The sequence below is a fragment of the Heloderma suspectum genome, chromosome 2 (genome assembly GCF_057233095.1).
Source record: "Heloderma suspectum isolate Gila_16-S chromosome 2, 16-S_ref, whole genome shotgun sequence".
Taxonomy (NCBI): Eukaryota; Metazoa; Chordata; class Lepidosauria; order Squamata; family Helodermatidae; genus Heloderma; species Heloderma suspectum.
Window position 1 is genome coordinate 105,084,481 of NC_139459.1, and position 16,119 is coordinate 105,100,599.

General features: G+C 41.2%; 1 protein-coding gene across 3 annotated transcripts in view; it reads right to left on the minus strand.

The window, feature by feature from the left end:
- SPATA6L (spermatogenesis associated 6 like) overlaps nucleotides 1-16,119 on the minus strand; it is a 43,705-nt gene that overhangs the window by 8,835 nt on the left and 18,751 nt on the right. For 2 of the 3 annotated variants that reach the window (XM_084834432.1, XM_084834430.1), the window contains exons 6-10: nucleotides 15,341-15,418; nucleotides 13,146-13,412; nucleotides 10,343-10,454; nucleotides 5,636-5,679; nucleotides 3,333-3,511 (exon numbers count right to left, since the gene is read on the minus strand). In XM_084834432.1, coding sequence (XP_084690558.1) covers nucleotides 3,333-3,511; nucleotides 5,636-5,679; nucleotides 10,343-10,454; nucleotides 13,146-13,412; nucleotides 15,341-15,418 — 680 coding nt within the window. The remainder of the gene's footprint in view (nucleotides 1-3,332; nucleotides 3,512-5,635; nucleotides 5,680-10,342; nucleotides 10,455-13,145; nucleotides 13,413-15,340; nucleotides 15,419-16,119) is intronic. The other variant, XM_084834431.1, reaches the window with a different exon arrangement.

Below are 16,119 nucleotides of genomic sequence, written 5' to 3' on the forward strand. Positions count from 1 at the left end.
GGGACAGACAACCTGAGGCCATCCAGATGTTGTTGGAGTCCAACTCCCATCATCCCTGACCACTGGCTATGGCTGATGGGAGCTAGAGTCCAACATCTGGAGAGCCAGAGGTTGCCCACATCAGTCCTAAAGTGATCATCTCCCCCATGTTTGATCCTAGAACCTGGTATTCAGACAGGTACACTGTCTCTGATCACAGAGGTTCCAATGAATTATCATGATCGAACTCTATTGACACATCTATCCTTTGTGATTTTGTCTACTTTTTTTGAAGCCATCTAAACTAATTCAGCTTAATCCTGTTTAACAAATTATATTACATAACAATAAATTAGATTTTAATTTGAATCTGAAAGACCATATGCAAATGGCTTTAATAAACTGAAGACAAACAAAAATGAAATGTACCCCAACCCTACCAACCATTGCCTAACAAAAAATGGGTTTAATTGGATTAATGTCTATATATGGTATTTTTGTAAGAGACAACTGAAGAAAACCCCTGGATCAAAAAGCTTTTGGAATTACATTGAACAACTGTAATCGATTTTGGCTGGTTTTGTTTTGAATGATGAAATAGATTTTGGTTTTCTGTACATATGTATTATAGTTCTTTTCAGAATTTATAAGTTATTACATTGCACTTTTGCAAGTCAACTCATTAAACATCTGTATCAGAACTTTTAATAAATTGAAGCCAAATGTATGCCTTCACTTCTTAGTGGATTTTTCTAAACTATGGAAGAACAGATGATATAGAAAAATCCAGACAACATCCATTAATATTTATTATTCACAGTAGAGCCAGCTACTCCCAAAGAAATACCAATCATTTCGATCTTTGTCTAAAGGCCTTTCTTCAGATGCCCCCACATTTGGAAGTGAAGTAAGTGGTGACCAGGAACTAGGCCTTTTCTGAGATGGCATTCTGACTATGGAACTGCTCCACAGATATCTGCCTGGCACCAATTTTGCTAGGTTTTTACCATTAGGTGAAAGTTATTATCTTCTTCTGTACTTTCAATGAACCGAAATGCATGAAATACCCTAGATCAGCCTTCCCCAACCTGGTGCCCCCCAGATGTTTTGGACTACAACTCCCAGCACTCCTGGCAACTGGCCATGCAGGCTGAGGCTGATGGAAGTTGAAGTCAAAACATCTGGAGGTCACCAGGCTGGAGAAAATCTGCCTTATATGAATGAACACATAAGTCCTATTTAAGGTGACAATATTTATTATTTTTATTACTGTTATATCCCAACTTTCCTCTAAGGAACTCTAAGGTTCTCTCCCCTCCCCCTTGCCCAGTTTACTCTTACAACCTTACAACAACTCTGTGAGGTAGTTCAAGCTGACAGACAGTGACTGGCTTAAGGCCATACAGTGCATTTCACAGCTGAGTGGGGATTTGAACCAGGGTCTCTCCGGTCCTAGTCCAACATTCTCACCACTACACCATACTGGTTCTTCACTGGCATGAGCCCCAATGCTAAGAGTTAGCAGTCTAAATAAACGTAAGAGTTAGAGACTGTTCTGACATGATACACAAAAGGTACTTTTGAACCTCTTTCATATTATGTGAATGTTCACCTTTGTGAATGTTGCTAATACAGGATAGAAAGTGAAAGAGAACCATCTTAATTCTAGCTCAAGGGCGCTCCAGATATTTTGGCTTATAACTTCCCTCAGCCCTAGCTAGCACAGCAGGAGTGAAGGATTATGGGAGTCACAGACTAAGACATCCAGAGGGCCACAAGCTGCCCACCCTATAGATGACCAACCTGCTGCAGAAGTCTGTGGCCCAGCTCAACAAGGACAGGAAGGGCTATGGGCCTGGCTTTGGCAGAGAACCAGGCATTCCTTCCTTTCCAATGCTCTGCGGCTGCCTGCTCCCCATTTTAGTAAATTGGATTAAAATCACCCCCAAGATGCAGGAAACTGTGTGTGGACTGTAGTAAGTGCTACAGTGGCAACATCTCAGACTGTGGATTTGATGTACGGCACACTTGCTAAAAAGGATGCCCCCTTCCAACTGGTGTAAGTTTTACATTTGCATTACAGACACAGGCACCACAAAAACAAACCCCCAAACAAAACGAAAAAACAATTTAAGCTTCACATGTGAAAAATCTGGAGGTCCATGATGAAAACTGTGCTGAACTAAAACCTATGATGCTCAGTTTATATTTTCAGGAAGCTGGGTAGAGGCAGGGATCCAAAGAGTACCATGCATGTGTCCAAGGGCCGATGCGCACTTTATGGATTTCCCCTTTCTGTACCCTACTAAGGGCGGGAGGGTCTGCTAACACAGAGTGGCTTTCGAGGCGGCACAAGGACTGCACTGGGAAAGGAGACTCAGCAGCTCGGGTGAATGGCAGAAGCACAATCACAGCTCGGTCTGCATCTGTTCAGATCTTGCCTTTAACCGCTTGCAGTTTTGTTGAGGTAAAACGAATGCCTTCAGGGTTTTCCTCAACAAAATACTAGATGGAGACATTCTGTGGGGAAAAAGTCAGTTGGAATCCAGTATGCCAGCTGAACTGTGTTGGGAATAAGAAGAGGCATGTCAGGCAGCACATGATTGTTATGACTATTTTGTTTTCATTCTGCCCTTCCTCCATGGAGATCAGGGAATGCAGAGTTCATTAGCAACAGCATACAGAGTTCATTAGCAACAACATCCTGCTTGGCAGCTACTAAATGTGGCGGCCAAGGAGTTGCTTCAACTGCTGACCACTCTGTTCTGCAAGTTAGGTCTGAAAGACACCAACAAAATTACTCTTCTTTCTGTTAAGGCCAAAAAAGACACCATTCCACTGAGGAGATCAACTTTTGCCAGAGTGCTGACTATGAACCCAAAGTACCTCATCTACAAAGCAATGACAAAGAGATCCAAATGTATGGAATTCTCTCAGATCTTTTGGGCTATTTATACCACAAGGTCACGACTGTTTATGGGACCTGCCTAGAATTTAGCTTTAAGAAGAGATTCTTCTTAATCTCTGCTGATCAGCTTCATTGCATTGTATCCTTCAGTCAGCACGAGAGAGACAGAATAAGAGGACTGTTGCTTAGATTTGTCACTAACAAGGAATTCTGGACATTAGCAATCCTCCAGGGAGCCCCATCAAACTACATATCAAGCAACTCATGAAAGGCACAATTGCATCTTCGGTATTTTATCACTGGAAGCACCCGTATTTATCTGTTATGGTTTTAAAAATTATTCGACCTTTCCATCTAACAAAGGCCTCCAAGGCAGCTCACAAAAGATGTTTAAAAACAATTTCACAATAAGAACAAAAAATAACAATTATCTAGGAATGGCAACCTGTGCTGTGGAGACGCCCATCTCTCACCAGGACTCAGTGACCGGTAACGCGTTGGGGAGGCAAATGAAGCTTCATGACATAACTCAGGAGTGTCATGTAAATAACTGACATGTTCCTTTATTTTAAGAGATGACGAATCATGATCTGAACTATGTTGCTCATCTGGCTCTCTGATCACCTGTGACAAAAGGAAGACTATTCCAGTAGTTAGAAGGAGGAAATTGGAGGAGGACATCTGTACTTAATGCCCGTGAGCGGGCACTACTCCAGGCAAAAGGGAGAGGGCAAAGATTATTTCCTCCATTTTGGCTATATACTCTAGATCACACTGGCCCATCCAGAATCTCACAGTCTCCTGCCAATTTTGAACATGCCTTTACACAATAGATTTCCCCTGGAACGAATGTAATTTAGTTTTAGGAACTTTGCTGTGCCACCTTATTCAACCATTTTGTAATTTGAGGGGGGAATACTACAGGTTTCCATTCTTCTTCGTGGTCTCTATGCCTCACACTCAATTTGGGAAGCTTCTATAGCTGAGGAATTTTGGCAGGAACCCCTCCCCTGCCATCCTAGTGTACATGTCCCTAGCGGGTTCCCATTTATTCCCTCAGTTCTCTTTTGACTGCCATTGCGTGTGCCTTGTACGGACAGAGCTTCTCTCGTCATTCACTCTTTTAAAAAGATGACTACTATTTTTGCTGAGAGTAGTCTGTTTTCTGACAATTGACACACATGTATCCTTACATGCCCTTTATTGTATCCAAGTAAAAATGCTACGTGATTCAGTGGCAAACTACATCATGTTATATCTCGAATGTATCTTATTCTTTCTGTCCACAATTTTTGGGCACTTCCACCAGATGTGCATAAAATCAACACTGTTTCTCTGCCTCACCAACACTTAACTGTTTTTGTATTGTATCTTTATTTAATCTTCCTGGTGTCAAATAATATTGGGATAGTACTTTGCAGTGTTTTTCCTTGAAATATATACAATTTGAGGCTGCTGAAACAAATGCAAATATATCTTTCCACAACTCTTAAGTAAGCAATTTGGTGCTTCCAATTTCATTTTAAACTTTTTGATTTCATTTTTAAGCAGGTTTCCAGTATTACTTACTGAATAATTATTGGAAAGATACAGATTAAAGCCCACATCCAAAGAAGTGTACAGGACAAAAAGGAAGGGGCAGAGCTTTTCTGCTCCCTTTGAATGACCAGGTTCTGACATGCTGTGGCTCATCATAGGTTATTTAATTGACAACAAGCTGTGGCACCCGCTGGCACCAGATTGCATATGCAACCCCTGCTCTGGGGCTGTCGTGTCATGTGAACCCGGCAAACGTGGGTTATGTGAGGATTAAACAACCCTTGCATAACCCTAAAACAGACCATGGATTATGTGAGGGTTGTTTAACTCTCGGATAACCCACACTTGCCAGGTTCCTAGAACATGGCAACTCCCAAGCAGGGATTGCATATTCAAAATGGTGTCCACACATGCCCTGCACACACCACAGCCTCACTGTAGGTTAAATAACCCATGGTAGGATGTCGTGTCATGCGAAGAGCCCCATTATATTCTTTCCTGCTCCTCCTTTCCCAGTTCTCTTGGCTATGTAACTCCAGTTTCTATACCCTTCCCTCCCACCTTACCAAGAAATGACAGGTTTTTTGAATTTTGGAAATCAGTTAAATGATACATGCAAATATATTTCTTGTGCATAATTTATTAAGATTGCAGAATTTAGGTTATTTATTTCTGCAGAAACTTGATGATTCTGCTCAGATTACTGTCACATTGAATTCTGCACAAATTATTCATTGCACAGAGTGCAGAATTCAAATGCACTGCTAAAGGTAGTGCAAAACAACAGAAACACAGATTACAATGTTTTTCAGTACTAACTTTGATTAGAAACTGCACTCGTACCTCATTTGGTTTTGCCTATTTTAAAGATCTTAGGATCCTTGTGAATAAGAAAGAATACCAGAAGTAGTCATGAGAACAGAATCTTAGAAAGCCATTTCAACATGGTGGGCAGTCTTATGAAGTAATTCTAAACGTTCTTCACAGTGGACAATTTTATTGTGGAGTAAAGGGTGCTTTGCTGAAAGTTATACAAACTCTGTTCCTTTCTTTACCAGCCACTGACAAAAGTCTCGTTTTGTCTTATGTATTTGTAATTTTCTAATCTCAAACAACTACCCTGGGAAGGAATCAGTTGTATTAAAAGCATATATATTTCATCAATTAACTTATTAACTATGGTTTTACAGACACCACTTATACCATTACCTTAGCTGCTGGGCATGCTGCTTTCCAGCTATCAAATGATAATGCTGCAAGAAAGGAAAGAATGTCCATTCTAAAGAACTAAAATAACACTTACAATGTATATAACATATATGGAAAGAGGACTGAGACAAGATCACATAATGGTTTAATATGCATGGCTATGAACACAACTTCTAGGCCAAGGTTCTGCAATATTTTGTATCTAAAATGGACAACCTTGTCTTGGTAACTGGAATTTCAACAAAGGACTTCAGCTCTTTATACTACCAGTTCTAAATGCATTATATAGGGCTGCTGAAATAAAACATTCTGGTTCCCAGACAGGGCTTAGGGGTGGAACCATCCAAGTCTGGAGACAGAGCTCAGAGAGGTCCAGGGGTAAATCCAGAGACTGAAGCCCAGCAGTTCTGGGACAGGGTCAGAGTGCAGCTGTTTGGGGCATGTCCAAATATGGGGTCTAGCACAAAATATATTTACCTAAGGGATACAGATTATTTTGTAAAGACCTTGCTTCCCTGGCAATTGGCCCTAAAGAAAAAATGAACATCAAGGCTGGGTGTTTTTTCTGGTTAGCTTGAAACCCCTATATCAGAGGAGGGGGCCCTCAGGCCCAGGGCCAAATCCAGCCCTCCTGGGAGCCAAATCCAGCCCTCTGGGGTTCCCCAGAGGGCTACACCTCCTTTCCTGGCCCAGTCTCCTTTCCCCCAACCACTGATCATTTTGGGGTATCCCAGCTTTTGTGTAATTGCTTTCCCATTCTAAAAGATTGAAATGCTTTTCCTAAGCCTTCGTGGTAGTAAGAGCTTTGAACCACAACATGCTTGTATTTCTTGTATTTTTGCCCCTCCCCATTTGCCTTCAGCCCCACCCATTTCTAGAATGTGGCCTCTGACAGATTCTCTGAAATTGAATTCAGCTCTTGGGCTGAACGAGGTTCCCCACCCCTACCCTATATCATATGTAGTGTGTTGAGGTCAATACATTGAACACTAACATATGAAATGCTTTCACTGCTCTTGTATTTGCCATGCTTTTTGCAAAGAACAATAGTGCTGTCAGGACTAGAGAGGATGCATCAGAGAGTTGCATCACTAATTTCTCTATATTAGCACTTTAGAACAAGTAAAAACAAGTAAAAACAGATCCCTGTGGAACTCTGGCATAATTGATTGTCTTCAGTAGGTTGTCACACTTGACTTTGAACTTACACAGGTAAAGAATGGATGTGATATTGCCACTTATTTTAATAGCTGGTTAAACACCCCCATTTATTACAGAATCCAGTGACTTGGGAGATACATAAGCTACCTACAGACACTTCTACCAATACAGGGGGTTGTCTACAGTTCAACTTTATATTGGGTTTATGCTAATTTAACTGTCATGCTTTCCTCCCAAGGAATCCTAGGGAGAGTAATTTGATGAGGGTACTTAATCAGCACATTTATGCAACTCATGTGGGCTAGAGACCTCTAGCACCAACTTCCCCCACCACCACCCGGCCCCTAGGGTTCCCTAGGAAAAAGTAATTACTATTAATCCAATTTAAATTTGGGGTGTAGATCTGCCTTCAGGATGCTAGAACTGAAACCCATTCTTCAAAGTGCTGAGCTCTTTGGCTTCACTTCTTACAATACCTTTGGGCTTTTCCAGACAATGATGAAAAACTCATGAGTTTATTTTTAGCACTTTAATCGTGCTAGCACTGACCCAGGGTCAGTAACACTGTAGCTAATTCCTAGATGCTGCCCGGTTACATTAGCCTTGCCACAAAGGAAATGTGGAGAAACATTTCTCCATGCTGGAGAAAGAGAGCCTAAACATGGCTTTTTATTTCTTTTAATACATCATGGGAGAGTGTATTCCTGTGTTTTAGAATGGGATGGGGAATCCAAACCTAAATAAAAAGAGAAAATAAGAGGTGGGGAAGAGAAAATCAAGAGGGTCAGAAAATAGGAAGGCACTGCTGTAGAGAAGAAGGTAGCCTTACATTTGTTTGCCATGGCTTTACTGTTTTATTTTAAGGGTTACCTGAACTTTCCTCTAAAAACATTTATAAACTTAAGGCAGTATCCAGCACAATTGGATCCCATGCATCCAATGACGACCACCAATTTGGATGGCTTTAAAAGGGGGTTAGACAAATTCATGGAGGAAAAGGCTATCTATGGCTACTAGTCCTGATGGCTATGTGCCACTTGCAGTACCACAGGCAGTGAGCCTATGTACACCAGTTGCTGGGGAACATGGGTGGGAAGGAGCTGATGCGCTCATGTCCTGCTTGTGGTTTCCTGGTCGACAGCTGGTTGGCCACTGAGTGAACAGAATGCTGGACTAGATGGACCCTTGGTCTGCTCCAGCATGGCTGTTCTTATGTTCTTAATTCAAATAAACTATGTTGCACTGGCATAAAGGACATCTAGCAAAATCCCAATAGCGTTAGCTAGGATGATGGATCTTCCGGGGAATCCCATCATGTCAACCCTTGCGCTAGTGCAACATAATTTATGTTAGCGCTTGTGTTGCATTGGATACTGCCCACACCTAATAAAATAAAATATTTTTAAATGCTCACAAAATGGTACAGGCATGGGAGAGGAAAATTTATTTCATGGACGCCATTGAACAAGCAAGCACCTGTGACAATCATGCAGCTACTGGTGGGAGGGGAGAGGTGGGTGGCATTTCCCAAGGGACAGGATGCTGTGGTTTGAGAATATGGCAACCCTTGCATTACAAGCACTTTCTTAGAGAAAGGCATCTGGCTCTCCTCCACAGCTATGCAACAACTGCACGCTTCTTTCACCCTGACAATCTCTTACCTGGAAAGAGATTTAATTTAATTTCCAGCAAGTAAAAAGCCCTGTTTGCCTTTGGCAGCCTTTTGTAATAGGCTAGAAGGAAGCTTCTTGCATTTAGTAACTTGCAATAGCAGTTGCTGAGGCCCTAACCGTTTTGCTTCTGCATGATTGTTGGCCAGCCTTCCCCAGTTTGGTGCCTTCAGATATGGCAAGGTATCAATGGCCATGCTGGCTGGATGATGGGAGTTGCAGTCCGACATGTCTGAAGGACACCAAGTTGGGGAAGGCTGCTATAGGCAACAGAAAAGCCTAAGAATGTACAGGAACAAAAGCTGATGAATAGCGAGCATTCTTCGAGGCATGGACAGCATCCTAGTCAGAGCGGGTCTGCACCATGTGCCATGCTTTAGCTGACTTCCCAGCCACACTGACTAACGCAGCCCTCCCCAACTCTCATCATCCGCTAGCCAGCATATTGGCCATGCTAGCTAGGGGCAAAAGGACCTGTAGTCCCACACATCTGGAGGGTTCTAGATTGGAGAAAGCTAGACTAATGCATCAACACAACTTCTGATACAGAACCAAATCAGAGTAGAAACGAGATATATTGCCTTGGGTTTACATAGGCTGGCATCAGGAGTGGATGTGTCTGGGCATCCATTCAGGCATAGAGACGGCTGAGAGACCCTCCATCAGCCCCCACTGCTATCTTTCCAGCTGGTCCACCCATGTGGTCTGTGATCTCCCATGCGCATTAGCAGTAGGAATCATTGGTATGATTTACAGTAGATTGTATAAAAACAGAACATGACAGGTGCTGCCTGAAATGAATGGCCTTTGCCCTGGAAGCCCCTTCCTCTAATCTCAGATGCTCTGAGCCTTGCTGTAGTTATGGAATGGAAAGTGAAAGTGCTTCACACATTTTCAAGGGCACTGTCTTCATTTTTCCCTCCACATCTGAAAGCAAAATGGGACTAGGAAGGCCCACAAAAATCTAGAACTGGATTTGCCTGCAATAGGTCTTAAGTTATTTCCTGTACTAAATTATTCTGCCATGTTAAGATGGAGAGATCCTTTACCTCAGACATCTAGCAAGGGGTGAAAACTGGAACTTACAGCCTGATCTGAAACACATCACTTTGAGGCAAACCCCATTAACTTCCATGAGGTTGACTTAACTAACTTGACAATCTGAGCGCAAAGTGTACTGGGGTGCTATCTCAAGGAGAATCCTGCTTTCCACTGAAATCAATGAAGTGATGTGCATAAGATGTTAATTTAAAGGAGTAAGGATGACAGCATTCGACCCACAGAGCACATGATAGGATCCTGTAATGTGGTCTTATTATCAGCATGTTTGTAAACCCCTAAGGGCACAATCCTATGCGTGTTTAGACAGAAAAAGCCCTACAACCCCCAGCATTCCTAGGAGTTGTAGGAATTTTTCTGTCTAAACATGCATAGGATTGCACCTATAGAGATTTTATAATATTAAACCAGGGGTGCAGAACCTCAGGCCCAAGGGCCAACTCTAACCTTTCTGCGGTCCAAATCCAGCCCCCAGAGTTCTCCAGATGCCCACGCCCCCTTTCTCCCAACCACCAATAGTTTGGTAGTTTCCTGGCTTTTGTGTGGATTTTCCTGTTCTAAAAGGTTGAAATGCCTCTCCGAAGGCTCAGTTACTGGCAGTAAAAGCTTTAAGCTAAAATATGCTATTTTTGGTATTTTTCCCTGCCCTTTTTGCCTTTGGCCTCACCCACCACCAAGATGCGACCTCCAAAAGCTTCTCCAAAATGGAATTCAACCTTAGGGCTGAAAGAGGTTATGTGCCCCTGTATTAAGTGGTATATAAGTAATAAATAAATAATAATAAATGTATAATAAATAATAATAAATTGATAAGTACCTCGTTTCAACTGAAGTTTTTGAGATTTTCTTGATGGACTCACACTTTTTTGTACATTTCGATATGGTACCTGAGACAGAGTTGGTTCAGCAAATGATTTAGAAGTATCTACCTAAAAAAAAGAAGACACAATACCAAGGGGAACTCTTTATGCAACAGAAATTAGGCTTCAATAAGAACATGATATTTTTTGTTACTCTGTCATTTACATTACCAAAAAAACCCCCAACATTTCACCTTCTCATCTTCTCTAATAGTTAAAAATAAAAATGGTTAGTTGGTTTAAAAACCTCTAATTAATTGGAAAGGCATTTTCAGATATTCAGAGAAAGCTATGATGGCTATAATTCCCACAAAAAGTGGGCCATAAGGAGTTAATTAAATAATTAAAGGTTTGTACAAGTAAGGACACTCAAAGATTTCACTCAGTCTGCATTTGGAAGCAAATTGGCCAGATTCACATGCCTTGAATTAAGGTGTGAATCAGAAGTTTAGATTTTGCACTCCTCTGAATTTTGTGATGTGGACCTCAACTTATAAAACTTACCAAAGTGCATATAAAAATGCAGATTTTACTAAAAATGCATATACAAATGCAAATACAAATTATTTTAGGATAAAATGTATATACATTTCCCATGTGGATCCCCCCACTCAAACAACAACAACAACTCACAGATTAATGCAGAAAGGGGATGGAACAGACTTGTGATTGAGCACATGTGAAATAGTCATGAACCAAAAATAGTCTGATCCTTGCATCCCTAATCTAAAATATCCATCTGCAGAGGGGGCTGCCATGGGTCTTGGTTCTGGCCTTACCATCTTCTAATCTAACTGTGCTTGGGTTGGGTCACTTTGCCCCATCAGTTGTGATTGTATTATTCAATCATTCCTGATACAGAGAAACAAGAAAACAATGTACTCTCAGAGAATGCTACCGTATTTCTGGAAGAGTCAGTGTTCTGGCCTTTCCTTCTTCCAATCAAGGATACAATGACTCATGCAGAAAAAGATGAGCTACCATGGTCTGGAATGGGGGTGGGCAGAAGGTAGATCTTTGGGACTTCAACTCCCAGAAGCCCCTGCCAGGATGGCCAAAGGTCAGGAATGTTGGGAGTTGAAATCCAGAACATTTGGAGATCTTTCTGCCTACCCCTGGTCTAGGATATCCCATCCCCAAATTCTGGGTGCTGAGCAAGTGAGAACAAGGTGACAAATCCTTTTAAACTTTGCTATGTAATGTAAGAGAGAAATATTAGCTTGCTATGCCCAACCCTATACCTACAGGTCAAAGTGCACCAAAGCCATTATGTAGCTTGTCATTAACTGTACCGTGGAATTTCTTGACTAGGAGGAACGGATGTACTAATTGTGTCTGAGGACCTTACCACGAATAGTATTAGTTTAGTCATTATGACTGAAGGGCTTCTGGGGGGAGATAATCACTAAAAAGTCAGTGAAGCAAATCACAGCAATATCCAGGCATGATAAAAAGTTGTGGAGAAGAAACGGCTGCGCTAGATTATTATAATTGGATCTGTGTGGGCAGGGAAAGAAAAAAAAATATCTAGGACCGGGGGACAGTGAAATAAAGTATAGGAGAATCTTACTGGAAATCACAGTCACCCTTCCTTCAAGATGAATGGGGCAGGGCTTATGCTGCAGACCAACACACACGTGCCTACCGCAATCCTAAACACCATTATTAGGAAGGAAGTCCCACTGTATATTGATGTGCACAGGGTTGCACTGACATGTTTTCAGCTATCTTCATGTCAACAAGGAATTGTGAATATAACTTCCCAGTTTTTGTTGTTGTAACTGTAACTAGGCGCAACTCAGGACCTCTTCACGTTATCACTGTGTACTACTGTGTACTACTAAAAGTTTAATGTCTGAAGCACATTTGTGCTGTTTGTGTTTTTCTCCCCTGTACACTGCAGAAACATCACAATGTTAGCAGATATCTAGTGTGAGTCTGTAACATGAATCCGTAACATGCATCTGCTTTATAACACTTGCAATTGCAACCCAGCATGTATTTATGGTTCATACTCTTTAAGCACTTTAGTTGTGAATTACCATAAAATATGGATATTTATGTTCTGTCCAATCTTTTTTCAATGCTCCATCTATTATATACGAGTCACACTTGGAACAGTATTTAGTTGCTGGCCAGAATGTGTAAGACTAAAGCAATTATTAAAGCTATTTCATTCTCAGACAACCTAACCATTAAATAAAAGCCCATAACAGACAAATATGGAATACTCTGTTCATGAGAGAAGTTTCTTTCTGACTCCAAATAAGTATTTGGTGCCAGATACCCAGAAAATAAACAGTCCTCCCTGCTACCTTATTGCTCCCAGGATGGTTCCACCAGGACAACAGGGCAAGCCAGATCACTACTATGCAGGCCAAAACCTGCTTGGAGGCCTCTAGGCCCTGCTGGGCAACAATGATATCACCGGCATACAAGAGATCCATTTGTAATCAATTTGAACTCTGCATTGGTACCTGAATTAATACTAAATTGGATCCTATCGTTAATTCAAAAATGATTATTTTAATGGATTGAAATTGGCAGGTTGTGTCCATTTCTACCAAAGGGTGTTTATGTACTTCATTTAGAAAACAGTATGCATACAAAAGTATTTTTGTACAGCATTACATTTGTGGAGCTTTAATTTTCCTGGCCACCACTTCCATCTTGTTCCAAGAGAAGGAATAATGAATACCAAATTTACTCCACTGAAAAATGTCTAACAGCTACCTTCAAAATATAATTCTTAGGACTTACATGTCTAACTACAAAAGGTGGCCTGTGGTCTGTTTCTCCTTTGAACTTAACAGACTTCAAACTCAGAGGAGATAGTTGCTGATGGCTTTCTCTGCAGAGCTCATGGAGGTGATGTCTTATTGGGCTTGGAGATGGAGAGCGGGAGCGTAAGGATCTTGTAAATCTCCTACAGTCCTTATTCTTTGTCGTCCTACACCGTGCTGGTGAGATGCTCCTTCGCCGGGGTGATGCAGAGGCAGCCCTTCGTAACTTGATTTTATTTCTGTCCTGCAAAATACGTTAATGTCTGCACTTGGTCTGTGGAGACCTAACTACAGAAGGCAATAGGTGTGGCAGAAGAAAGATCCAAACAGCAGCTAGCTGCACACCTGGCTAGACTTCTCACTGTATAATTCAAAGAATGAGAAATGGCCCTGGAAGAGGTAGCTGTCTTTTCTCCCAGGACTACCCACACCAACACTAAGAAGCTGATGGCAGACAGCAAAGCTGGTATTCTACCCTACTAATCATGTGAAGAAGTTGGTGAGCAGTGCAGCTTAAACCACCTGCAGCAAAAGTACTATGGGACTGGAAGAAGGCCAAAAGAAAGAAAAAGACAATTGCATTGCTGGCTCAGACCAAGGGACTGAGATCTGTTACCCACAGCAGTCATCAGATGCCTTTGGTAAGGCCACAAATGGGGCATGATAGCCATGGTTATTTCCCACTGTTGGTGTCCCAAAATGCACTTGTTTCAAGTGTTTCTGCTCCTCGACTAAACACCTTGTAAATGGGCTTGAAGGTTTGAATGGCTGGAATCTCAAATGTACTCTCTTTCTATACACATTTAATCCAAGTGCGATAGCTCTGCATTCAGGGTTTTATCCTCTAAGAGGTTGTTCTCTAAGGGTTCGATCCTATGCATGTTTAGACAGAAAAAAGACCTACAACTCCCAGCATGCCCTAGCCAGTCTTTTTTTCTGTCTAAACATGCATAGGATTGAACCCGAAAGCAGATGTCATTGGGTTCATTTCCCACTGAAACCTGTGGAAGTTGATGGTAAGGAGCCCTTCATGACAGCCATTCAGCAAATAAGAAGACCGATCCTCAAGAGAACTCTTTTTATTTTTAGGTGTCTTTGTTAGGGCTAGAAGTCCTAAAAGATATGGAATGGATTTCCCTGCTCCTCCAGGATCAGGTGCATGGCCTCTCTGACACAGACTCTCAGCAGAACTTGTCTATACATACACTATTATCTCCTCTCACAAGGAGGACAAAAAACCAATTATCTTGTCTTTTAGTACAAAAGTATGAATACATTTGCATATTGCCAAATCCCCAATATAGGAGCCATTTTGAGATAACTTACTATAATTTAAGAAACGAAAGCTACTACTTGACAAGCCATCCTTAATTATGTAATTAAATATAATTGATTCAGCCACCTTAGTGATTAGTCAGTCAGAAAAACATTCTTTGATCAGTTGATCTTATTTGCCCCAACCCAGAAAGAGAAATTCGTGTTTATAAGCAGCTTTCTACACACGTTTGCATTGTGATACTTATCTGAGCCCTACTGAATGGGGTGGATGCACATATTATTAAAGTTTTATAATAAAACAATCCAACCGTAATACAAAGGAAGCAAAGTAACTTACAAAAACAACACTGAGTGAAAAGGAAAGAATAGATGCATCTACTGATGTCACTGGGTGACTGGTTGCATCAGGGCAACCCGTTGTTAGATGTAACTAGTCGCTTGCAACTGACTATCACATTTGTACAGATGTATGAAAAAGTGGCTGGTGGATTATTGGTCTGGAGTGACGGGTGGATATCTACAAATTATTTCAGATAAATGTGAGACAATGCAGGAAGAGCTCTGGAGAAAAAACTGCTGAAGCTAATGGCACATGAGGCAAGACACTCATAGGGACAGATTAAAGGTCTGTCCCTACGAGTGAATCATCTTCCAAGAAGAATAAGTCTTTTGAAGATAATAATTTTTTTTAATTATGACAGCCTTCCAATACTGTTGCTCTTTAGCATAGCTAATAATTTGAGAAAATTTTGAGAGATCTGCCTGGATTCAAAATTAGTACGATTGTTAAGTCATTAACAATTAGCATTAATATAATGAGGTATATAGAGACAGATTAGATTTGATCAAACAAATTTTCCTCCATGTGTGTGTAAATTAGCTAAAATTACTTACACGATACCATCTTCTGGACAGAAGTGGAAGTTCTGTAATAGTTGTTCTTGTGGAAAACTCTAATTTTGGAGCAATGCCCTTAGAGATTTTAAAAGAATGAGAAATTAGTATAAAGCAATGGAGTGAATCACACATAAAAGTACCACATGAAGGAAATGCACATTTTTCATTGAGTTACTCTCATCTTGGTTTGAGAGACACCAGGAAGAAGCAACATCTGTCAGACCTCACCATGAAGGAAGTTATTCACATTGGAAGTTAATTGGCATGCAAAGGCTGCACACTTACTTGGGAGTAAGCTTCACTGAACGCAATGGACTTATTTCCAAATAAGCATGCACAAGAATGCACTGTAAGCATATCAGATGCCTCCAATTGAAAAGTATTTGTTCACATTCCGGCTGAACTTCAGGAAAAACTTCCTGACTGTTGGAGTAATACGACAATGGAACCAATTACCTAGGGAGGTAGTCAGCTCTCCCACACTGGAGGCATTTAAGATGAGGCTGGACAGCCATCTGTTGGGGATGCTCTGACTTGGATCCCTGCATTGAGCAGGGGGTTGGACTTGATGGTCTTGTAGGCCCCTTCCAACCCTGCTATTCTATGATTCTATGATAGATTCTATGATCTATCACTGCAGTTATCACGGGGAACAAGAAGAAAATAAACTTTGTTCTGCATTTTTAAAATCCTGATTGTGAGTTCTGTGGAATCAGTTTGTGATTTCAGAGACAGGCTGCATTTCTTTCTAGGAGCATTGGACAGGGACTCTTATC